Source organism: Sminthopsis crassicaudata, chromosome 1 (assembly GCF_048593235.1).
Source record: "Sminthopsis crassicaudata isolate SCR6 chromosome 1, ASM4859323v1, whole genome shotgun sequence".
In the NCBI taxonomy this organism is placed as follows: Eukaryota; Metazoa; Chordata; class Mammalia; order Dasyuromorphia; family Dasyuridae; genus Sminthopsis; species Sminthopsis crassicaudata.
In genome coordinates, this window is record NC_133617.1 from 69,579,841 (window position 1) to 69,606,142 (window position 26,302).

General features: G+C 42.3%; 1 protein-coding gene across 6 annotated transcripts in view; it reads right to left on the bottom strand.

The window, feature by feature from the left end:
• ADGRE5 (adhesion G protein-coupled receptor E5) overlaps positions 1-26,302 on the bottom strand; it is a 76,628-nt gene that overhangs the window by 25,106 nt on the left and 25,220 nt on the right. For 5 of the 6 annotated variants that reach the window (XM_074310052.1, XM_074310078.1, XM_074310088.1 and 2 more), the window contains exons 3-5: positions 9,394-9,541; positions 3,562-3,612; positions 1,887-2,018 (exon numbers count right to left, since the gene is read on the bottom strand). In XM_074310052.1, the coding sequence (XP_074166153.1) occupies positions 1,887-2,018; positions 3,562-3,612; positions 9,394-9,424 (214 nt within the window). In that variant the 5' untranslated portion in view covers positions 9,425-9,541. Of the gene's footprint in view, positions 1-1,886; positions 2,019-3,561; positions 3,613-9,393; positions 9,542-10,577; positions 10,603-26,302 lie in introns of those variants that run through there. The other variant, XM_074310068.1, reaches the window with a different exon arrangement.

Genomic DNA, 26,302 nt, shown 5'->3' on the forward strand with positions numbered 1-26,302 from the left:
TATTATTCCCATTTTTCAGTTTATGAAACTAAGACAGGCAAAAGTTAACTGACTTACCCAGGGTCACAAAGCATGGGGAAGTGGATTTGAACTCAGGTTTTTCTGATTCTGGGTTGAATGTTCTATCCACTCTGTTCACCAGCACCTCAAGCACATACTCTTTGGACCTTATTTCTTTTGATTGTAAATGTTTCACTGCTGTTCTTAGAGTAGCAAGGACATTGTAATGGACAGAGAGCTACCTTGGATTCAAGTCCTGCCTCTGACACATGTTGCTGTATGATCCTGGCAAAGCCAATTAACTATTTAATGTACTAAGCAGCTCTCTAAGAATGTAAGTGGCTTCATCTTAAAAAATTTTAAGAGTAAATATTTTTTAGAGTAGGAAAAGTATTCTAACATGAGCCAAGGTTAGGAAATATTGTTTCTCCTCATCCTATATTGTTCTGCCTTTAAGCATTTACCCAGGCTGTGCCTCCTGCCTGGAGCACATTGCCTCTTATATGGATCCTCTTCTGTTCAGTTCAATTCAACAAGTACTAACTGAATACCTAATATATGCCAGGCACTGAAGACAAAACCAAAAGAGTCCTGCTATCACCAAAGAGCTAACATTCTACAGGAATCTTCCCTGATTTCTTTGCCCCTTGAAAATTTGTCCATACACAATGTTTGCCTTTTGAGGAGGAGGGGCCCTACCACAGTCTTCTTTGTATTTTACTTATTTGTGTCTTTCTAGTTGACCATAAGCTCCTTGAAGGCAGAGTCTATCATCCTCTTCTTTAATTCTCTCCAATATATAATCACTCAAATTCTTTCATCTATCATTCATCTATATAGAAAAGACTAAGTGGCTGAAGCATGTCTATTGTCTAAACTGTGACCTCCAGTAACATGGACAGCCTGTTGAGCTTGTCCATCAGTCCTGTATGTCTGGGATAGACAATACCTATGGACAGTGAGTTGGGCCTAGAATTAAATTAAAAGAGGAGAGTAGGCTGGATTACTTCCAATAAACTGTAATAATCTCCATCTTTTTCCCTGAACAAAAGTTCATACTTTATAAGCTAATGCTCTCTCAGTATTGAGGTTTGGGTGTAACACATGAACATAAGAGTCCTTGAAGAACTTCAGATGTATATCAGATACAAAGAATAGAGAGTTGCATGGCGGTGGTGGTGGGGAGGGGATAAGCATTTATACAGCACCTACTATGTGCCAAGTAGTTTTTACAAACATGATCTCATTCGATGCTTACAATAACTCTTCAAGGTGGGTGTATTATGGTCTCTGTTTTACAGTTGAGTAAATGCAGGCAAAAAGAGTGGGGTTACTTTCCCAAGGCCACACAGCTAGTCACACCAAAAGATGATGTGAATCTCCTCTTTTTTCAGGAGAAAGTGAGAAAGGTCTTAAGCATCTTGGGAAGAACCACAAGGCTGTTTGTGTCTGACTCCAGGACAGGATCGGACAAGAGGATCATCAAAAGTGGGAAGACATGGAAGGGTTGTGAGCTGCTTTATTGGAGGGAATATCCAAATTGGTGACATCACAGATCTATTGGAGTTATCTCTTTAATCACCAAGCATAGTGACCATTTTCTCAGTGGAGAAGCTGAGGCATTGATATGACTGAGATGATCACAGCAAGTGGGACAGCAGTATGAGATCCTGCCACTGAGGTTCACCAGCGTCCTCACCCTACCACTACTAGGCTACCCTCCTTTGGTGCTGATTCTCCCCTTCCCTCTTCCCATTTCCTGCCTCCTCCACTTTCCCTCTTTTCCAAAAGCAGTCACTTAATAGGGTTCCTTGCATCCCCCTCCCTCACTCAGCTGCTCCCTCTTTCTTGTTCCCAATGGACTAATGTGGGCATGGCTTCTTTACCGTCACAGATCTCCAGGATGTCACTGAAGTATTTGTTCCCACTCGAAGTAATAAATCCATCCTCACAGGCACAGTGGGTCTTGTTGACACAAATGGAATCTTTGGGACATCCACCACGACGACATTGAGAACCTAGTCAGAAGAATAAAATATTGTCACAACTGTGCTTTCCATAAGGCTTTAAAGTTTATAAAGTATATTTGTTTGCCACAACATTCTTGTAATGTATGAAACATAATGCTCATTAACCACATTTTTCAGATAAGAAACTTACAGATATTTGAATGGGAATAGCCCTTATATTCTGTTAGCTTCATGTCATACCTGATGGGGGAGGGGGAACTGAGGAATCCATACCTTAGGAACTCAGCTAACTGGTCACCCAGAAACTTGCAGATAAGAGGAGGGAGATCAACAATAGTTTGTTTTTCCTCGTCATTTAATTGGGGTGAAGATGTATTGAAGCTAATGATAATTTTTAAAAAGATAACACATTTCTATTACTACTTAAAGCTTATCAAGTGCTTTCCTTACTACTCTGTGAGGTACATGGCACAAGTATTATCACCTCCATTTTACAGATCAGGAAAATGAGGTCCTGGCTGGCTCTGGATGACAAAGCTAGAGCAGGAATTCAATCTCAAGTCAGGATGGCAGACACTGGAGGAGGGATATAACCCCAGGGACTTGATGGTGATGTAATATGATCTTGTGATCCCCTGACCTTGGGGAGCCTCTGTTCTGGCAGTGAGTCAGGAAATCTTAAATATTTTGGTTTGGGAGTCTGCCTCAGGAAACTCTCCTGTCCAATCTGTCAGATTCTGAATAGACTATTTCTCAGTTCATTGCTGACTGATGATCTGGTCAGTGATAATCAAATTTTGGAGACCACCCTCAATTCATCTGGAGATTACTTCTTAGCCCTACCCTTGAGCTACAGAATTAGAATATCTATGTTAGAAGCTGAATAAAAATATCTCTTTTGCTTCTGTTTCTTTACTGAATTCCCTTACAATTCAGTCAGTTTTGTAATGGTGTACCATTACTTTCTTTTTTTTTTTTAAGGTTACTTTTTTTTTTTTTTAAACTTTATTTTTCTTGAGGTTTGGGGGTTTGGGTTTTTTTTTTTTTTTTTTTTTGTTATAGCTTTTTATTTATAAGATATGTGTATGGGTAATTTTACAGCATTGACAATTGCCAAACCTTTTGTTCCAATTTTTCCCCTCCTTCCTCCCTTCCCCCAGATGGCAGGTTGACCAATACATGTTACATATGTTAAAGTATAAATGAAATACAACATATGTACATATGTCCAAACAGTTATTTTGCTGTACAAAAAGAATTGGACTTTGAAATAGTGTATAATTAGCCTGTGAAGGAATGCAAGCAGACAAAAATAGGGGTATTGGGAATTCTATGTAGTGTGGACCATTACTTTCAATAAAATTTTGCCCTTTACTAGGAGATGGGTTCAAGCCTGAAAATTCTTTCAAGATATCTCATGACACCAGTCTGGGACTTTTGGGGTCCCCCCTTCTCAACTTCAACAGTGTGGTCTGTGGAGTTGTAAGGGAAGCTTTTCTCTGTCCCTCTCTCCAGCTCAGGCCCTTCCCTTTCCTGGTCAAGTTTCCCTCAGTCTTCAGCTATAAATGGGCTGGGCTCCCAGCATACTCACCTTTGAGGTTCTGGAGCACAGCAATGTCCAAAAGGACCAAGATACAGAGCCCTGAAATAGAGAGAAGGAGAATATGGGAGCTTAGTGACTGTTTGCCCCAATTCCCAAAGATGTCAAGGCCCTGGGAAGCCCCATAATGCACTTGGTTTCCATCCCAGAATTACTCAGTAGTGCAAGGATTTCAACCCAGGCCTCTAGCTCCAAGGAAAGAAAGGAATAAAGGGCTGGCCTTGTCATGTCCCCACAGGGCAGGGATTGTGAGGACTTGGACCTTCCTCAGGTGGGGCTGAGAGTGCTCCCTCTTTCCCCATCTGTAAAAAGAATGGGCTGGGCTAAATCTATCACAAGATCCTGCTAGCACAATTCTAGGACCCTGTCTTCCACTGTCCTGTGGGAACTGGGGAGTCAGGATGGGATTTAAATTTGGAAGGGACCTTTGAGACAAGCTAGTAAAAACTTTGCTTTAACAGCTTGGGCAACTGAGACCCAGAGTGAAGGAAAATGACTTGCTTAAGGTCACACAGACAAGCGGTGGGAGAGGCAGAATTCTAACCCATGTCTTCTGCTTTTACTCTCCCATCTTGGCTCTGCCTCTTTAAAATCTGAATCTTCTGACTCCAAACCTAGGCTTATTGCTTCAAACTAATCAATCCATTAATAAACATTTATTAAGCACCTACTATGTACCAGGCATTGTGGTTGACACAAGGATACAGAGACAAAAAACTGTTCCTGCCCTCAAGGAGCTTAAAGTTTAATGTAAAAAAGCAGAAGCTGAATTCCATTTGAAAGATCCCTAGATTGGTAGCCAGGAGACCTGGGTTTGAAATGAGGAAAAACTGAAGGGGAGAAAAGAAGTTCTAGACTAGTAGGAAAAAAGACATTGGAATGGGAGTCAGGATACTGGGAGTGAATTCTATCTAGCTGGGTGACAAAGGGCATTTCCCCTCTCTGGGCCTCAGTTACACCTTCTGGGCAATGGATAGCCTCTAAATCACGGTTCCACATTTGGTTGGATGGATCACTAAGAGCCCAGGAGAGCAAACAAAGATAAAAAAAAAAAACCAAGAGCGTCCCAGAAAGGAGTTTCTCAAGAGTCTTCAGCCACTCTCCTGGAAACTGCTTTAAAGCTCTTTTGGCCCAGAGGTTCATAGATGAGAGCCAGAGCCATTGACCTTTTTGCCTCAGTGTCTTCTTCTATAAAATGAGCTGGAGAAGGAAATGGGGCACTTTTGTAATCTTGGGAAAGTCATTTAACAAAAGTTAGATGGGTTTCAGTTTTCTCATAGAGGATTTAGACGACAGCTGTACTTTAATAACTCTTGACACTGCTGTTATTTTGTTCCTTTGTTCCATTAATATATAAATGCTTAGGCTTGAGCCTGAAGGAGTGGGTAGGGGATGGGGTTGGGGTGGAGATACAGATGAAATCCTCTGTCCTAAGGAGACTATCCCATCCAAAATTTGAACGGACTTCCTCCAGGGATTTTGGGACGGTTTTTAAGCAAGGGCTCTAATAATCAAGAGCTGTGAATTTTTATTCAGATTTGGTTGAACCAGGGGCCTCTGAGATTCTGTGCTTCTGCCAAGGAGGGCTGATCTGAGGCTCAGAATCACTCTCCAGTCTGGAGAGGGCCCCTAACTGTCAGGGATGGGAGAGAGAGAGGCATCCTCAGGGACTGCATTGGGGGAAGGGGGTCATGAAGAATGGTGGAGTGGAAGGCGGGCACTGAGTCATTTCCTGGACAGAATGAACTGGCTGAGTCACCCTGGGCCACTCTCAGCTTGAGCCCCTGGTGGGTTTCAGGCTGGAAGGGAAATTCTGGCTAGAGTTCCAGAACCAGGAGGGCTACAGCAGAGCTGGAAGCCTCTGGGCTGGGTGACCAGCAGAGAGATCTGGGGCAGGTTGACTTGGTGGAAAAACATTGGCTTTAAAGTTGGCAAACTCCAGTTTGAATGTCAGTCCTGCTCCTTATTAGCTGTGTGACCTTGTTAGTTCCCTTCTCTGGGTCTCAGTTTTCTTCTCTGTAAGGTGGCAGCAGTGGCTTTAATGATCACTATGGGTCCTCCAGCTCTAGGCTGCTCTCTGACCACTAGGCTTTCTTGGTAAGGCTGACCCTGTCTCCTAACCATCTGTCTAAGAGTGAGGAGCTGGGGAGGAGGGTTAGGGATGACCCTGGGCACTTGGGTCCTTAGAGTCCACCCAAACGCTACCACCACACATGCATCCCCTCCAATAGAGTCCTGAGCTCTTGTAGCCTCCCTCTGTATAGCCTGGCTCTTGAATTTGGCCAAATGTTTGAAAGCACCAGCTGTCTTTCTGTTGTCCACTGTCCCCACCCCCAGTCTTTGCAGTTCCGGCACATCTGGTAGAGGCCCCAACCTGGGCCTCTCCTCTTCTCAGTTTGGTGGGGAGGAGGAGGCAAGGGCAAGAGCCTGGGGGAGGGAGTAGTGGTGATGCTGGCAGAGGCCATTTGGGGTGGATGGGAAAGGAAGGATAGAAGCCAGATTCTACACCCTCAAGCACCACTTCAGATGGTAATGATCCTCTAGTCAACATCTGGAAAAGGAGTTGGGAATTCCACAAACAGAAGCTGGGACAGGAGCCGAACCCTGGCTCCCAGTCTCCCCACCCAGCCCATCTGGTAGACTTTTCCTCTCAGCAGGCGGGAAAACCTACTGTTTCCCTCCCTACCCCCAGGCCTGAATGTCTCCGGCTGGAGCTGCTTCCTGGGCCCACTGAAGCCTCATTAATTGCTCTGCCTCATCTCTAGCTCCACCTTTCGAGCCAGGGTACCATATGTGAGTCCCAGGCATAATTTGGAAAATCTACTGGAAGAAAATGTCACTTTGTATGCTCTCCCTCCCTCCCTCCTTCCTTCTCTCTCTCTCTCTCTCTCTCTCTCTCTCTCTCTCTCTCTCTCTCTCTCTCTCTCTCTCTCCCCCCCCCCGCTCTATCTCTCTGTTCCTGTCTCTCTCTTTTTCCCTCTGTCTGTCTCTGTCTCTCTACTCCTTCCTCCCTTTCTCTTTTTTCCTTTCCTCTCTTTCTCTCTCCTTCCCTCCCCCCCTCATCTTTTTTTTCTGAGGATCTTAAAGCACTTTAAGAGGACAGCAGCATAGTGTGATGGAGACAGAATTATATTAGTGTTGGGAGATCTGAGCTCTAGCCCCTATCTACCTATGTGACCTGATCCTGATCCCAGTATCACAGAAGTTCTTTGTTGGTAAGGGATTGCAGAAAACATCTTTTCTGCATACCTGTAATCTCTGCTATTGAGGGAGGTTAAGGTTAGTGCAGAAGTTCTGAGCTAAATAGTAGGGCTAAAACTGATCAGGTGTCCACACTAAGTCTGACACAAATATGGCAGATACCCAGGTTTCCTAAGGAGGGATGAACCTCCCCAGGTCAGCAAAAGGAAATTAAAACATTTGTGCCAATCAGTAGTAAGACTGGGTGTGAGTGGCCACTGTACTCCTATCCTGGGCAAGATAGAGAAAGAAGGAAAGAAAAGGAAAGAAAAAGAAAAGAAAGAAAGGGAAGGAGGGAAGAAAGGAAGGAAGGAAGAAAGAAAGAAAAAGGAAAGGAAGGAAGAAAGACAGACAGAAAGAAGAAAGGAAGGAAAGAAGGAAACTATTTTAGCTCATGACAGCAGCAAATCACTTATTCTTCCTGAGCTTCAGTTTCTGTCTCTGTAAAATGGGATGATACAACCCGTTCTTTCAACTTCACTTGGCTGTTAAGAAAATAAAATGAATAACGTACATAAAGCACATTTCCATTTGTTAAATGTGGGAATTGGGACCATATTGAATGGTTCCTTCTAATTCTAGCAGTTTAGGAATTTAAGGGAGAAATTGTCCTGAGCTTCCAGTAATATGTGCCAACCACATTGGCTCTCCCTCCTGGCCCTCAATCCAGAGAGATCATAATGATTAACAAAAGTCAGCATTTCTGTAGGACTTGGAGGTTTGCAGATTGCTTTACAAATATTATTTCATTTAATGCTCACAATAGCAACCCTAGGAAGTCGGTGTTATTATTACTTCTATTTTATAGATGGAGAAATAGAGGCTGAGAGGCTTACTCAGGGTCACAGGACGAATAAATATCTTAATTTTGGATTTAAACTCAGGTCTCATCCTGAGTCTGGGTCTAGCACTCTATTCACCAAACTATTTATCTCATAAAATGTATGAAGTAGAAGGGTCATTAGAGATTGCATAGTCTTCCAAATAAAGGCTGAAAGAGCAAGACCCAGAAGAGGATTTGAACCTGGAGTCTCTGACTTGAATTTCTAATTGGTTCTCATGTACAAAACTGAGAAGAGAATCCAAGTGCTTCAAGTGGAGAGGGGGGTTGGGCTGTGAGGAGGGAGAGGAGGTGGGTCTCTGCGGTTGGACCCATCTCTACCTGTACCCAAATTACTGTTTTTTCACTCACTTTGTTTTCTCTGTTCCTAGGGAACCAGAGCTGACTCACATCACAGTTCTCATGGGGTGGGGCTCAAGAGATAGAGAGAAAAGGGGGAAGTCAAGAAGCCACAAAATGGTGAATTCAGACCAATGACCCAGGAAAATAAGAGCTGCACAAATAACAATCTAAACTCTGGTTTCTATGGTGTTTGACAAAGCATCTTTCTTAACTCAAGGTCACAGGGCAGGCAGGACAGGCATTTTTGTCCCCATCTTTCTCATGAAGAAATCGAAGCTGGAAGGGGGACTTGCCGAGAGTTACGGCAACTATATGGAAGAGCCAGACTCTGAGACCAGTTTCCTCTCTCTTTGATGAGGTCTCCAGGGATGGGGTCTGCCTCTAGATGGGATTTAAAGCTGGATCATAAAGACATCCTCTAGGCACAGTCCTCCCTCATTTTAAGAAACTAATGCGAGATTGGGGAAGACCTTTGGTCTTAGCGGGTGAAAAAGTAGCAAGTCAGGATTTGAAAGGAGGTCCTCTAAGCACAAATGCATTGTTCTTTTGCTTGCATCTTACACCTCCAACATATCCGAACAGGACTGTTTGGATCAGGGGATCTTGGACCAAAATGGGCAATCTTGATTTGATCCACAAACTTCTGTGTATCTGTTCAGTTCTAATTCCTTCCACCTCCCCAACCCCCACTCCTACCCAGGAACATCTTGAGGAAGAGGAAGGTAGAATAATTCTGAATTTGGAGCTTCTGGGGCTATCCTCTTCCTCCATGAATGGCAACAATCCTTGGTGTGAGAGGGTAAGAAGCCAGAGGTGATCCCTAAAGGTACTGTCAGTATCTACATTCTCACCTCATCAGGCTCATAAAAAACCTCACTGGCTGGTCCCAGCCTAGGGTGTGGCCCTGCTACCACCTGTTCCTCATGATTTTCTCCTCTGATCTGACGACCAGTATGCCCTCATAGCTGCCTTCAGGGCAGAGGCCAAAGGCAAGAGATGAGGAGCTAGGTATAGGACAGAGGGGACAGATAAGAGAGAGGGAGGTTGGAGATCAAAGGGCGGCAGATAAAAGGAGGGGAGGAGAGAGGGAGGAAGGGACAGAGAATGTTACACAGGGAGAGAAAGGCAGAGAGAAGGGGGCAGAAAACAATGGAGGCTGGAGAGGCAGGTGTGGGTTGTGGGGGACAAGATGGGGGCCAGAGACCAGTGTACAGATGGTGGAAGAGCCCAGGAGTCAGAAATCAAAAGACCACAATCATGGGACAGAAATGAGGGAACCCTCCCCTCTCAAGAGCTCCTACTGCTGGGGGCAGCCTCCCCATGTGCCGTGCCTCAGACTGTTGATCCCCCCACCTCCCTCCCTGGAAGAGCCCAAGGGCAGTCAGGAGCAAACGTCTCACCCAGAAAGAGGCTTCGGGGAAGGCTAGACATGACTGGGCCACCGCCCGGGAGGGGAGGGGTGGGAGTGGTCGCTCGCTGGTTCCCAGAGGCCGGACCTGGATGTCCTCAGTGGCAGCGGTGGCGGGTGGGAGCAGCAGCGGGAAGAGCCTGAGTGAGAGATATGAGGGGCAGGGCTCCGGCAGAGCCTTTATTTGGGGGCGGCTGCCAGGCAGGGCCCTCCCCTAAATTCATCCAATGGGGCCAGCCTGCAGGGGGAATTAGACTCCCAGAGACCCAGCCCAGCCCAGGAGTACACAGTAAGAACCCGATAGCACATGGCACAGCATAGCTCAAGCACACACAGGCAGCATTGAAGCACCCACACAGGGACCCACAGATTTGAATGCTGGACAACACACACACACACACCCCCAGGAAAGCCTTTACATAACACGGAAGTACTGGGGGAACTACCTCATGAATAGGGCACAATCTCACACACAGAGAGAATTACAGAACACACACATTCATAACTTGGGGTACACAATACACATAAACAAAGCAGCACATATAACACAAAAGAGACACAACATAGCACAAACCCAGAGACACGCACTTGCAGACACAGAACAGCACACATATAAACAGGACATTGCCACAGACAGACAGATAAACACAGGACACGTGCTCCCAAACAGAGACAAGCCCAGGCTACCACCCATGGAAGAATGCCCATGAAAATACACAAGTAAGAACAGAGATAACATATACATTTAAGACTTGTATTTTTCTCCAACAATTAAACACACAAAGATACCCAACTGCTTCCAGGAGTTTGTATCTTTCTGTGTTTGCTGAGACACTCTCATGAATCATTAGTGAATGTCCATGTTTTAGAACAAACCATTCTTTCCCCTGACAATCTAGAAGTCAGAGGCAATGTTGTATAGTAGTTAGAGAGTTCACCTTGAATCCAGAATGATATAGAATTAGGTCCAGAAATACTGACTGTGACTGGCCAAAGCATCTAATTTCTTGTACTTTAGGCAGCCCTTTTCAAGAGAAAATATTGGTATTGGATTACTTGCCATCTAGGGGAGGGGATGGGATCAATGGTGAAAAATTATTCTTGCATAAGTTTTAAAAATAAAAAGCTTCAAAAAAAAAAAAGAAAGAAAATATTGGTTCAGGAAGTTTTTCTCACATGGAAATCCCCTATTCCGGTGAAATCTTGATCCAGCTTCCTATAGAAAATTTTAAATCAGAAAGAGAGGAAGGACTTTAGAAAAGGGTCAAAGAAAGGGTTTCTCAGATCCAGGGAAAGAATATTTATATTGAGCTTGTGTGTGTGTGTGTGTGTGGAGAAAGAGAGAGAGAGAGAGAGAGAGAGAGAGAGAGAGAGAGAGAGAGAGAGAGAGAGAGAGAGAGAGAGAGAGAGAGAGGACAGAGAGAGAGAGAGAGACAGAGAGAGAGAGAGAGAGAGAGACAGAGAGAGAGAGAGACAGAGAGAGAGAGAGGAAGAGAGAGAGAGACAGACAGGACAAGACAGAGAGAGAGAGAAAGAGAGAGAGAGAGACAGAGAGAGACAGAGAGACAGAGAAAGAGAGAGAGAGAGAGAGAGAGAGAGAGAGAGAGAGAGAGAGAGAGAGAGAGAGAGAGAGAGGAGAGAGAGAGGACAGAATAGAGAAACTGAGACAGAGAGGAACAGAGACATAGAAACAGTGGGCAGGGGGAGCTGGAGTGGTGAGGAAGAGAGAAACAGAAAGACACACAGAGACCAAGATAGATACACACACAAGGAAAGAAAAGGAGAGCAGCAGATACAGAGAAAGAAACAGACACTGGGAGAAAAGAGGGAGAGAAGAAAAGAAAGTTTTTGTGTTAATATGTATGAGATTGGTGATCAACAAAGGTGTGGACTGGAGTATTGGGTATGGAGTGAGACATACATTTTCAGACTTGGCCAATGCTTTGATTTATTGCACTTAATTAATTGTTCTAAGGGAAGTCTTCTTGGGGACAGGAGCAGGGACAGTGAATTAGTGGGGTCCCACACAGGGACACACAAATTTGAATGTTGGACAACACATATATACAGCATTGAAGGACCCAACATGGACCCACAGATTTGAATGCTGGACAATACACACACACACACACACACACACGCACAAAACACACACACATATCCAGGATATGTAAAGGATATCCTTTACATAACATAGAAGTATTAGGGAACTAAAAGGGAACCCTCATGAATAGGGCATGATGAGATGCAAAAAATAAAACTCATTTTTTTTTAAGCGTGGCAACAAAACTGTTGCAAAAATATAGGAAAGGAAACAAAAGGCTTCAAAGGGGTTACAAACTAACAGGGGTGTTTTATTGCTATTTTGCTGAAGTTTATTGTAATTTGTTGTTGAGTCATTCTTCAGTCTAGTCTAACTCTTCATGAAAGAGCCCCCAATTGGGGTTTTCTCAGTAGACATTGGAATGCTTTGCTATTTCCTTCTCCAGCTCATTTTATAGTTGAGGAAACTGAGGCATACATGGTTAAGTGACTTGATTGGATCACATAAACTAGTGCCCAAGACTGGATTTGAACTCATATCTGCCTGCTGCTCTTCCCACAACATCTAGCTGCCTATAGAAGTGAATAAAAACTTTTAAAAACCAAATTCTTAGAAGTTTCCAGATTCATGAATGATCTATTTTTCTGTTTTCCTTTGCATACTGAAATTTTATATTGGTTAGGATTTGTTAAATTTGTAATAAAAAAGAGGAAAGATCAAAGAATATTGACATCAATATTCAAGTATATATTCAGTCAGAGGATCTGGGTATAAAAAATGTGATCTTGACACTAGTGATTAGGTGACCTTGACTGTAATGTTGGGCTAGCTTTCTGGAGGTCCTCCTGAAGGGCCTTGGTCTTAGCAGGGTAGACACCACGAGAATGGATAAAAATAGAGTCCAAAGTCTTTATTGTCTCTTACAGTCTATGTCTGTCATAATCTGAATCAGTCTCCTCCAGCATTGACAGTCTGACAGAATCCCCCTGAGTCTGATTTTGTCCCCAGTTTAATCCCTTATTACAATTACATCATTACAGTATACTGAGTATGTGTGAACTAGAGAACTATGACATTACCATACTAAGTATGGTACTAGGACTAAGTACTAAGAACCAGAGAACCATTATCTCATCAATTCCACTGAGTTAACACCTTGTTTCAAGTGTACTTGTCCAGAGTTCCGGCCCTGTACACTTGAGCAAGTGGCCAAGCTTTGTGGCCAAAGTTCTGCCTATGTAAAATGTTGGGGTTAGACTAGAGGATCCTTTCTGTGCCTCTGTTTCTTTTTTATTTTGTATTGACATCTTTTGTTTTTCCCTAACCTTCATGTTTCCAATGTATCCCTCCAGTTCTTTCCTATTTAGTGAACTGTCTCTTTAAACAAAGGTTTAAAAAAGTAGAAGAAAAGCAATTCATCAAAGTTAATCAACACATAGATTGTGGGACAGTATATGCAAAACACCCCTATGATTTTGTGTTTTAAGAGGCAATTAGAGTTAAGTGACTTGCCCAGAGTCACATAACTAGGAAGTGTTAAATGTCTGACATTGGATTTGAACTCAGGTCCTCCTGACTTCAAGACTGATGCTCCTCTATTCAATGTGCTATCTAATTGCTCCTCCCATATGTTTTTGTACCTCTTTTCCCACCTTTTCCTTTGAAAAGAGGGGAGGGAGGTGTACATTTTCCTCCTTTTTCTTCTCCTCCTCCTCATCTTCCTCTTTGTCATCATCATCACCATCATTATCATTTGAATAGAATTGTATAAATATTATCTCAACTGATCCTGGAAATAACCTTATAAGGAAGGTGCTGTTATTACCCCAATTTTACAAGTAGGTAAATTGAGGTTCAGCGAAATTAAAAATTTTGCCCAGAGTCACAAAGTTAAATATCTTAAAGCAGAATTCAAATTCTAATTTTTTTTACTTCATATTTGGCACTCTATCCATCTCACATAGCTATCTTCTTCAAAGATAGACTTGGTTATATTTGCACAATGTTTAGTGCTATTTGTTTTTTGAACAACAGGAATGCACAAGGATTCTTCATCACTTTATGGAGCAGTGAGACTCCACCATATCCATGCACCACAATTTGTTTAGCCATTTTCCAACCATGTGTCTCATTTTCTTCATTTGTAAAAGTCAAGGAAGGGTTGAATTTGAGTTCTAAAACATCTTATGGCTCTAAATTCTATGAGACTTTGATGTGTGTAGGAGCCAGTATACATGTGTGTGATGTATGGGTGCAATAGGACTGTAGAGCTGAGGGCAGCTGGGTGGGAGGGAGCTAGAATTGGAAAGAAAAGGGCCAGGCTGAAATATTTCCCCTACCCAGCCCTTATTCTTAGAAGTCTGCTCCCTTACTCTAGGAATTTTAGATCTTCAAAGAATCTAGACACCAAAAAGAGGGGAATCTAGAGGTCAAGGGTCAAAGGTACCTCCTGGGAACCTCACTCAGAAGATCCCTAAGTGTTTTTTGGATATTAACTCCTTTCTGCCCATGGTCTAACAGGGACAGTATTATTTTCTATCTTCCTGATACAAGAAGATTAAAATTTAGAGACATGAAAAGTTCATAGGATCATGGGATTAAGAGCTAGAAATAGTCCTTAGAAATAATGTTTCGATTTATTATACAGACAAAGGTTGGAATCTAAAGGAGCTTTAATGTTTCAAGGGTAGGAAGCAACTGAACTGGTCTTAGAATCCAGATTCCCCCCAGCTCCAAATCTAGTACTTTTTTCATTCCACCATGTGGCATGATTAAAATTCCAGTTCTCCTGACTAAAGACCCCGATCTTATGCCAAAGAACCACATTTCCCTTCAATTGTAGCCTGAGAAAGTGATAAATGAAAGAGAAGGCAAACAAGAGGAGTTCGGAGAGAGGGATGGAGGGGGAAGATGAGGGGACTCAAACATTTGTTTGGATTTTTCTCCCCCTTCTTAAGATGCCTGGAATACCAGCACTCAGTTCCCTGTGTCCACTGAAAAGGAAGGACAGGGTGATACAGACAACAGCATGAGCCAGTGGAAAGACACCTAGCCCTGGAGCCAGAGGGGTTTGGATTCCAGTCCTAGCTACGTGAAGTGGGGCATGTCACTTAACCTGAAATTGCTATAGAAGTAACTTTCCCCAATTATCAACTTTATAGGGCTGTGCTGAAATGGGAAAAGGCTTCCACAGTGGTCAGAAATAGTCCAAGGGCTCAAAATCAGTACTCAATCCTGGCTAGAATCAAAATCATCTTTTAAGTAGGGCCTCAAGTTTTGCAGAGGACTATCCATTCAACAACCCAGCTAGATATGGAAGGGGGAGTTATTATTCCCATTTTATAGATGAGGAAACAGACCCAGAGAAATCAAACAGCTCTCAAAGTCTCACAGTTAGTGTCAGAGCTGGGAATCCAGACTCCTGATGATGGGCAAATCATAGTTTCAGAGGAGACTATCAGAGGATCTGGGTCCTTCATTACATTCATATTAAGTCAAGTCAAGGGAACCAAGAGATTAGGTTAAAATATTCCACTCCCACTCTAACCCTCAGTCCTCAATCCCCAAACTCTCCTTTCCCAGCTTCAGAAATTTCAGCTCTGCAGGGAATTTGGACACCAACAACAGGGGAGGGGGCAGGTTCAAGGGCTTGCTTAGAGAGATAAATCTCAATAAATATTAAATAAATATGCACTAGGTTCTAGATTACATGTTTATCTCTGAGGATGAAAACAAAACAGTCCTCTCCCTCAGTTAGTTTATAATCTACTCAGGGAAAACAAAGTATATTCCAATAAATACAAGGTAAGTAAGTACTCTCTCACAATGAAAAGAGCCTGACTAGTGAGTGTGGAGATCAGGCAAGGCTTCACAGAAGAGGTGGTAATTGCCATGATCAACTATGAAAAACTTGGTGTTTCTCAACGATTCAATAATCCAAGGCTATCCCAATAAGTTTGGGGTAGAACATGCCATTTGCATCCAGAGAGAGATCTATGGAGACTGAATGCAAATCAACTATGTTCACTTCTTTCTTTTTTTTTCCTCTCATGGTTTTCCCCTTTTGTTCCAATTTTTCTTTCCCAACATGATTCATAAAGTAATGTGTATTGACAATGATCAATTCTGATGGATGTGGCTCTTTTCAACAATGAGATGATTCAGGCCAGTTCCAATGATCTTATGATGAAGAGAGCTATTTGCATGCAGAGGATTGTGACAACTGAGTGTGGACCACAACATAGTATTTCCACTTTTTTGTTGTCTGCTTGCATTTTGTGTTCTTTATCATTTTTCCCCTTTTTGATCTGATATTTCTTGTGCAGCATAATGATTGTGGAACTATGTATAGAAGAATTGCATGTTTAACATATATTGAATTACTTGCCATCTAGGGGAGCAGTGGGGAAAAAGAGGGAAAAAATTTGGAACAAGGTTTTGCAAGGGTGAATGTTGAAAATTATCCATGCATATGTTTTGAAAATAAAAAGCTTTAATAAAAAACATAAGATAAAAAGAAATGTGTATTAAAATTAATATATATGTATAACCACAAAAAATAAAATAAAATAAAGTTGTTTGAATAAAAAAAAGAAGAGCTGGTAACTGAATTGAGCCCCAAAGGTAGACTCCTGAGAAGCAGAAAGCAGGAAAGAGCACCTTTCTTGGGTAGTTGTGCAAACATCTACAGGCAGGAGGTGGAATACTATATTTGGAAAACAGTTAGCTAGACCACTTGATGGAACATGGACCTAGCTGGCAAGGTAGGTTGGGGAATGAGTTATGTAGGGAGAATAGAAAATCAAAGTGTCTTGTAATCTAGAACCCATAAGGAGTTATTGAAGGATTTTTGAGCAAGAGACTTTAGGAATATACATTTGACAACTGTGAGGAAGTTGGATTGGGGAGGGAATTGACTGGAGGGAGAAAGACCAATAGTTGGCTACAAAAATTAAGACAATAAGGGCTTGAAACAGGATAGCATTTCACATGGAGAGAAAATGGGACAGGTTCAAGAGATGTTATAGAGACAGAATCATCAAGATTGGATGTGAGGTGAGAAAATGTGAAATATCTAGAACGATTCTGACTTAAATATCAAATGATTGGGAGAAAAGATCCTCTCAATAGAAAGAGGGAAGTTTGAAGGAGGAGGAGGTCTGGTAAGGGAGATAATCAGTTCGATTGTGTCTGCAATGAGTGAGATATATGAAGAGGATAAGATAGGCTTTTCTAGCAGTCAGTTGGTGTAAAGTAGGACTTCTTAAACATTTTCCTGCTTGTGACCCCTTCTCATTCAAGAAATCTTTACAGGATCTTGGGTATAGAGGTATAAAAAATAGGTACATAAGTCAAATAAATAAAAAATTGATAATAAAGCATAAAGAAATTTATTTTAAAACAATTATTTGGTACACATAATTTTACCATTCATTAAAGATGAAAACAAATTTGCATACTAATGATATAGACATGCTTGTTTATTTTTACATAAGGAATTAAATCTTGGTAGAATATTTGGTACCTTTTACTATTGTCAAATTTTACACACACACACAATTCAATTAAATGATTACATACATGGGGTCAAGACCCACAGTTTAAGAGGCTTTGGTGTAGAGATAGAGAACCCAAGAGTGCAGGATGCAGAAAGGGCCTAGGCTAAACCAGGAGAGAAATGGCTATTGGAAGAATCTACAAACTCTTTATTACCTCTATTATCTTATCAGAATCTTAAGGGCAACCTGGCAGGCAGCTATTTGAGGGCTATTTTCAAGTTCTTTTTATAGATGAAGACAAGGGGCCTTCCCTTGTTTCTTCCCAGGCTAAGGAGGTAGGTTCAAAAAAAGGCTCCCTATGGCTTCATTACAAGATCTTTCATTCTCCCTACATAACTTTCACTATCCAAACTACCTTGCCAGCCAGGATTCTAATGTTCCACCAAATGGACTAGCTAACTGTTCTCTCCATTCACAGAATACTCACTTACCTTGTATTTATAAGCGTATGCTTTGTTTTCCCTGAGTAGAGTATAAAATATCTGAGAGAAAGAGCTATTTTTTTTTCATCCTCAGAGACAAACATGGCATCTAGAACCTAGTGGATTTAATATTTATTAAGATTTGCCTCTTTAAGCAAGCCCCTGAAACACACATCCCTCTTGTTGGTGTCCAAATTCCCTTCACAATTGAGGGACGAATGAATGAATGAAAAGACAATTAGGCACTTATATTCCAAACACCGAGCTGGGGATACAATTACAAACCAGCAGACAATTTCTTCCCTCAATCAGCTCATGTTCTAATTGGGAAAGACAAAAGGCACAAAAGGGTGTGTTCTAGACTGGCAGGTCAAAGAAAATGGTGATTGGAGTCATCAGCAAATGATTGGTGTGGTTTCCAGGACTAATAGTGTTAATTTGAGGGTACCTAGGTGGCTCAATGAATAGAGCACCTGGTCCAGAAACAAAAAGACCTGAGTTTACACCTGCGTTCACTCACTAGCTGCATGATCCTGGGCAAGTCATTTAATTCTGTTTGCCTCACTTTCCTCATTTGTAAAATGAACCAGATTCATAAATGGCAAACCACCCAGTATCTCTGCCAAGAAAACCTCAAATGAGATCACAGAGAGTGGGGTTGAACAACAAAAGTGTTGATTTGAGTATCTTTCTCAGAACTAGAGTTGAAAAAAGAAAGACAACTTAATACTTACAATAGTTAGCATGACTGGAGAGAGAGATAATTTGGCAGTTGTGTGGTTGCTGAGGAACTGGTGAGATAAGGCAAAAGCTCACTAATTAGAGGACAAAGTCTTAGGAGTGTGCACCCAAGTATGGGTTGAGGCAGAGGCTAGCAAACAAAATAGGAGCTAAATAGCTAAAGGAGCTCAGAATGAGCTGGGCTCAGAATCAGGAGACCTGAGTTCCTCTCTGGCCTCAAATACTAGCTTTGGGACCCTGGTCAAGTCACTTAATTTCTGTCTGCCCCAGTGGAGGGGAGTGTATCACCCCTAAATTTTCTTTCTCTGAAGAGCCCTTATTAAACATTTACCATCATATTGCTGCTTGGATGGGTCAGAATGGTAGAAATAAAATTAATAAAACCCTTTTCATTTTTTGTAGTGAATAGAAAAATGGACCCAGAGTCAGAAAGACCTGAGTTCAAATGTGATCTCAGATTTTATTGGCCATATGATCCTGGGCAAGTTATTTGACCTCTGTGACTCAGTTTCATCATCTGTCTAACATGTGGACAATAACACCTGTCTCCCCAGGCTGTTGTCAGGATAAAATGAAATATCAGTAAAGCACTTTGTAAACTTTAAATTATTATATAAAAATAACTATTATTATAATAATTTCACTATCTACCCTCTTCAACTTTTATTGAAATAGAAACTTATGAATTGGAAGAGGGAGGACAGTTGAACTGTCTAGTGAAAGCACCAAACTCTTGCCCAGAGCTGGGAAAAGACAGGGAGCATTCTGAATAAGACTGAGAATCATACAAAGCCTGGAACAGGAACACCCCAACCCCCCAAATCACAGACAATGGCAGAGGAAGGGGCCAGACTAGGAAGGTCAGCACCATCACTGGCTCCAGCAGGAATCACCACCCACTATTGTGAGTCCTAACAGCTGTCCCAAGTCAGGAAGACAGAAAAAGAAACCCAGCACAGTGGCCTTGGGTTCTGAGGTCTGGAGTCCCAGACCTGATACTGACTTGTATGTCCTTGAGGATGTCACTTCTTCCTAAGCCTCAGTTTACCCATGTGTAAAATATAAAAATGTAGGTCCTTTCCAGCTCTCAGATTCTATGACTTGTATAAAGCAAAGCTTTATACACTGTGAGGCTTAGATCTTATCTGAGGATGTGTACCTGAAAATGGAATTGTGAAAAAATTTCACCACAGTAAAAGCTATCCTATATTCCACCAAGTTTTAATTTTTTAAAACATATACAATTCTTCTGTACATATTTCCACAATTAACATGTTGCCCAAGAAAAATCAGATAAAAAAGGAAAAAATTTGTGAAAAAAATAATGCAAGCAAACAACAATAAAAAGAAGTGAAAATGCTATGTTGTGATCCACACTCAGTTCCCACAGTCCTCTCTCTGGGTACAGATGGCTCTCTTGATCATAAGACCATTAGAATTGACCTGAATCACCTCATTGTTGAAAAGAGCCAAGTTCAGCACAATTGATCATCACATAATCTTGTTATTGCCATGTTTAATGTTCTCTTGGTTCTGCTCACTTCACTTAGCATTAATTCATGTAAGTCTCTCCAGGCCTCTCTGAAATCGTCCTAGTGAGCATTTCTTTTTCTTTTTCTTTTTTTTTAATTAATGCTTTTTATTTACAAAACATATGCATGGGTAATTTTTCAACAATGACCCTTGCAAAACTTTCTGTTCCAAATTTTTCCCTCCTTCCCCCCACTCCCTCCCCCTAGATCGCTGGTAGTTCAATACATGTTAAATATGTTAAAATATATGTTAAATACAACATATGTATACGTATTCATACAGTTACCTTGCTGCACAAGAAAAATTGGATCTAGAAAGAAAAAAAAAAACTTAGAAGTGCAAGCAAACATCAACAGAAAGTGTAAAAATATTATGTTGTTGTCCACACTCAATTCCCACAGGCCTCCTTTTGGGTGTATGCTTTTTTCATCACTGAACAATTGGAACTGGTTTGAATCATTCCATTGTTGAAGTGAGCTACATCCATCATCACTATATGATGTTGATCATCATATTGTTGTTGCTGTGTACAATGATCTCCCGCTCCTGTTCATTTCACTCAGCATCAGTTCATGTAAATCTCTCCAGGCCTTTCTGAAATCATCCTGTTGGTCATTTCTTATAGAACAATAATATTGTATAACATTCATATAACACAATTTATTCAGCCAATCTCCAATTGATGGGCATCTGCTCACTTTCCAGTTTCTGGCCACTACAAAAAGGCTGCCACAAACATTTTTGTACATGTCCCTTTCCCTCCTTTAAGTTCTCTTTGGGATTTATGTCCCTATTGATCATTTCTTATAGAACAACAATATTCATATACCATATCTTATTCAGCCATTCTCCAACTGATGGGCATCCACTCAGTTTCCAGTTTCTTGCCACAACAAAAAGGGCTGCTACAAATTTTTGCACATGTGGGTTTTTCCCTTTTTTATGATCTCTTTGGGATACAAACCCAGTAGAACCACTGTTGGATCAAATGATGTGCATATTTTGATAGCCCTTTTGGTATAGTTCCAAATTTCTCTCCAAAATGGTTGGATCAATTCACAACTCCACCAACATTTTAGTGTCCTAGTTTTCTACATTTCCTTTAACATTCATTATTAATTTTTTTTCCTGTCATTTTAGGCAGTATGAGAGAAGTGTAGTGATATCTCAGTTGTCTTAATTTTCTCTGACCAATAATAAAGATTTAATTCTTTGTAAAAATAAACAAGCAATCCACATCATTAGTATGCAAATGTGATTTCACTTTTAATAAATGGTAAAATTATATGTATAACAGAATTATTTTAAAATAAATTTGTGATTTATTATCAATAAATGTTTGATTTGTATACCTATTTTATATACTTACAAACTCAGGTGAGACAAAAATGGCTTATGAGTAGAAAAAGTTTAAGAAGCCTTGGTGTGAAGGATGTGATTGGGCTTTATATTAGGTTCTCATTGCCCTACTCCTTTCATCTTTGTCTTGGTATTGATTAAATTTCTTAACCAGGTATTGTTTCCTTAGCTAAGGTAGTTTTTTGGTAAAGGTACTCTTCCCACCCATTCCCACCCTCCACTGATAAAACTTTGGGTGATGATTTATCACAAATAGTTAACACATCTAGACTGTACTTTCTTTTCGTTCAAAAGATTGGTTAATAAAGAAGCATTTAAGTATCTAAATGTCTGTCTAGGTGCTAAGTAGTGATCAAGATAAAAAATACGAGTTGAAAGGTGGAACCATGGGAAGTCAGATATATAAGGACTTTCTCCTCGGAGAAAAGAGGGCTCAGTTCAAGGCACCAAGCTCTGGTAGAGAAGTTCCTAAACTAAGGTTCGGTGGAAGAGTTTCTGAATCACATGAGGAGAGCTTTCTTTCCACTTGATTGGTGCTGTGAGTTATAGGGACTGTACAATTCCAAAGGAAGGCAGGATAGGAATCACCATTATATGGAGCTCCTGGATTTCTGATTGTGGGGAAGAACTCTTCCTGAAGAACTGCATAAACTCTTGGGGAAGCCACAGCTCATTGAAAAGGTAAGGAGAACCCTTTCCCCAACCTCTTTGATATAACTCTCTCTTTTTTTTTTTTTTTTTAAATGATCACTAAGTTAGCTACACCCAGAGAAGAAACACTGGGAGGGTAATGAAAATTGTTAGCACTAATATCTGTCTGCCCAAGTTGCATGTACCTTCGGATTCTAATGTTTATTGTGCAACAAGAAAATGATATTCACACACATGTATTGTACCTAGACTATATTGTAACACATGTAAAATGTATGGTATTGCCTGTCGTCGGGGGGAAGGAATAGAGGGAGGGGGGGTAATTTGGAAAAATGAATACAAGGGATAATATTATAAAAAAAAATATATATATATATATATATAATAAAAAAAATGATCACTAAGTTTATTTCCAACTCTGACAATGCTAAAGTTTCTTTCTAGCATCTAAGACAAAATAGAAAGCTGTATGTGGAGTTTGTGGAGCTTCTTTAGCCTTCCCCTCTTCTCTTCCCTTTGTTACTTTGCTTGCTGGCTCTCCGGGCCTAAAGAGATTAAAAGGAGGCAGGTCCAGGTGAAGTAAATAGAAAATGATGCATCGTGGCTGCCACAACCCCAGCTGCTCAAGGAGAAGGTGAGGGTTCTGGGTGGACCCCTGAACCTAGAATGGAATTTCTCTGACTGGCAATTCAGCCCTTCCTTCTCTCTCTCTCTCTCTCTCTCTTTTTTTTTTTTTTTTTTTTTTTGTAATTTGATATAACTCTTACCTCCATATCTCCTAACATCCATCTCTCCTCCCTTTTGGCCATCCTACTTGCTTCCATTCCCCAGGTCCTCTCCAAACTGTCTTCTCTCATAGAAAGCATCCTATCATCCCCTATTGGATCCATAATATTCTATCTTGGCTTTTTCTCCCTTTCTTCCAATATTCTTCCTTTCCCCTATCTCTCAGCTTCTTCCCTTCCCCTACATTTATCATATAAAATTTTTTAGGCTTTTCCCTTTCTCCTCATTCTCTTCTAACAGTTCTTTCCCCTTTCCTAGTCTCCTCATCTTTCCCTCTGCCCAAAGAGTCATGAATCTTCCTTTATTTTTCTTTGTACTCCTACACAAGCCCTCTACCACACTTCCTGTCTATCTCTGTGACCCATCATTGCTCCCCTCCTCTCAGTCTCTCCCACTTCTTTCTTCCCTTTGACAACACTCCCTCATAGCTCCATCTCTTCCTTTCCAGTTTTTTGCCCCATTGGGACCATGGCTGCTGTACCAGATGGCAAAATACAACTACTAGTCAGAAAACAGAAGGCTGTTGAGCAAGATGTTGGAGACAAGAGGGATCAAATGGCCCAGGAGCCGATCCAGAAATGGGTATTATTGAAGAAATCCCATACCAAACTAGTAGTGCCAGAGGAAGAACCAGGTCTTGGGAATGAGGTTATATGTGAAGCACCTCCAAAGTCTGTCTGTCAGGACCTCTTTATCCACCACCAAAAGTGTACCAAAAATCAGCTCAATAATAGGAAGCCACTTGAAGTTCAAGGATGTGTTTCAGGGAGAGAGGAAACCAAAGAGCAGAGATCTGGTCCAAAAGATCAGAAACAGAGTTTGGTGAAAAGCAAGAAAGAGAGGGAAAATGAGAAGAGTCTGGGGGTAGCAGAAGTTCCAGAGCAGAGTCTTAGGCCTACAGAGACTTTGGAAGGGAGTGTAAGCCCAAAGGAGACTGAGGAGAGGAGTTGGGAGAAAAGCTCTGGGAAGCTCAAGAGCAAAACAAGAATCTAGTAGAACCTCAAGAACAGGCTTCTGGGGGATCTGAAATGAGATTGAACCTAGAAGAAGAAAGCAAAGGGAGCTCAGGGAAACCTGGGACAGAACAGAATAAATCCAGGGAGAAGTTAGGATTTTTGAAGACACAAGAGTATAGATTACTGAGTTCAAGGATAATGGAGGCAGCAGAAAGGAGACTGATCCCAAGAGAGAATGTAAAGATGAGTTATGGATGGAAGAAAGTACAGAACACACTGAACTCTGGGAAAGCTCTAAAATGGTGTCTTCAGGGATCAGATCCCAAATATAAGAAGTTTCAGTCACCAAAGGCTGCTGGCATTGAAGGCAGGATGGCAAGCTCCCTTCTAAGCCACTCCTCTGTGAACAGCTTCTTCCTACTCAAGAAAGTTATAACTGGAAACTCAGGGCCACAGCACCCCCTACCACCCTCAGGACCTCTCCTAGCCTCTGCTCCACCAACCCAAGGGTTCCCAAAGAGCTTCCTGAAGAATCTGTTCAGTGAGATACAGAGTAGCTTGGGGCCTAGGCCTCAGGCAACCTCTCTCCTACCTAAACCCCAGCTCCCTGACCCTGAAAAGCAGCAGTCCCCCACTTCTGAGGAGATATTGGTGATTGGGGGTTACATCAGCCTCAACCGAAGCTGCCTGGCAAAGAGTTCCTCTGAGAGATGCCACAAACAGCTCAAAATTTCATTTAAGGAGCCAGTCGAGCAGAGCATCTATTATTATCCTTCTGAGATGTCTATGCTACCGGACAGGGGCTCTATCGTGATATTTGTCTCCTCTCCCCCCATGCATAGGAGGAGGAAAAGGAATTGCTGCCACGACTGTCAAGGGAACATGGGGAAGAACTGAAGACCAAGGTCTTGCTTGGGGAGTGGAGAACTGTCTCCTCTCAAGTGTTGAAGATAGAGCCTCACTTCTTAGAAGTCGATGTGCTGAAAAACTCCCCACAAAATGAACTTCCAAGAGGAGAAACTTCGTTCTCCACCTCATCTTCCTTGTGCTGTCAGGAGACTTTCCCTCCCCCCCCCCCCAAATAACTTGATTTTTCATGACCTTGTTCTTGAATGTTTTTTTTTTTTTTTCTTGATTAGGCTAAATAAAGTCTGTTCTATCTATTTCATATTGTGCTGTTCTGAGTGCTTACACAAGAACTTAGGGTCCCCATTTTTAAAAAATGTCAACCTAGACATTAACCAGATCCCGATGTTCCCAGAGGAAAAGCCAAAGAGATTTTACTCCTGGAAGATTCATTCTGCTCCGTATATATCCCAGAGTTTGTTTCTGGGTCATAGATAATTCTTGGATTTCCTATGATTTAGGAAAGGTGGTAACCGCTGGTTTTCCTACAAGGCAAGACATAGGGGTTCCCTTTCAAAGGACCCACCAGAGGTCCCCCACACATTGTGACTCCAAAGCCCGTTGTCAGCCTTGGAACGCCGCACCCACTACCTGCTAGTCTCGATCTTCTTCCTAATTAATTTAACCCTTCCGGACTGGGCCAAATTCAGGGTTGTGGGGGAGTGTGGATTTCGGGAGGGGCGTTGGAGAAATGGGGAGCCGAGGAAGGCCAGAAGAGGGGAGGGGCAGGGAGCGGTGTACTCGGAGGTATTTATAGCTCCCTCGCCATGCTGAACCAGCCGGCCTAAATATAGAAATCAATCTATTTCAGGCTCTGGCCTCGGGGCAGAGTCAGGGGGTGAGGAGTATGGGAGTGGGGACACCCCCACCCTCCGCAGTACATCTCACACGGGCAGGCTTCCAGTCCTGGCGCCCGCCCAGCCCCCTTGCCAGCAACATGGAGACAAGCGGGGTCTACCGTCATCACGACGGATTATTCCGTCCCGTCCCTTTGGCTCCGTGGGGGCGGGGGCGATAGCTGCCTTCCGTTGTCCGCGTGCCCGGCTAGTACGCGTATGTGTCCGTGTACACGGCAGTACATGTGTGAGAGCCAGCCTGGACTTAGAGGAAGAACTCATTCCCTTGCCACTTTAGCTAAACTAGCAATCTCGTTTCTGCATCTGTATTTAGCGAACGAGCCTTTGTGGTCTCCCACCTCAGTGCCTTTGCTTACACTTTACCTGGCCGGAATGTGCCCCCGGTCCCTTCATCTGAGGAAATCCTCCACTGAAAGCCCAAGTCCCAGATCCTCCCTCTCAGAAAACCTTCCCCGACTGTCCCCCAACACCCGGAGGAAACGAAAACGAAATGGCCTTATAACGCAGCATGAAGGCCAGCTGGATCTGCTGGGATGCTTAGCATTGTAGTGAATTATCCACAGAAGTTCAGGCTAGTGATTAAGGGCCTCACGAAAGTGCCTTTTTGTCCTTTTAGAAATACTACAAGCTTAGGACTTGAGTTCATCTTCAGGGAAACCCCCTCTAGGAGTCCCAGGGGATCTAAAGAAGGTCCATGGTCACAGAGGAGATTGGTCTTTGGTAGAGCCGACAGTCCCAGAAAATTCAAACCCACCAGACCATAGTTGGAGAGTCAGGATTTGAACTGGGGTCTGCGGACTCTCCGGGTGCTGCTTTTTCCATTACACCTTCAGGCGTCTACCTCATCATCACCCCCCAACACTTACCCTGTGGGATTGTGGTTATGATTAACAAAACTGTTACCCTCAGGATGTTCTAAGAAACCAAGGCAAAATCAGGAAACAGAGAAGAGGGCCCCTTCAAACAAACTCAAGTTCTTGGCAACTCACTTCTCGTTTTTTTCACGGGTCTTAACTTATTTGTTCCTAGAGCTGAGGTGACGTGGGCTGCAGGGGCGGAGGAAAGGGGGGAAGGCAGTGGACTAAAGA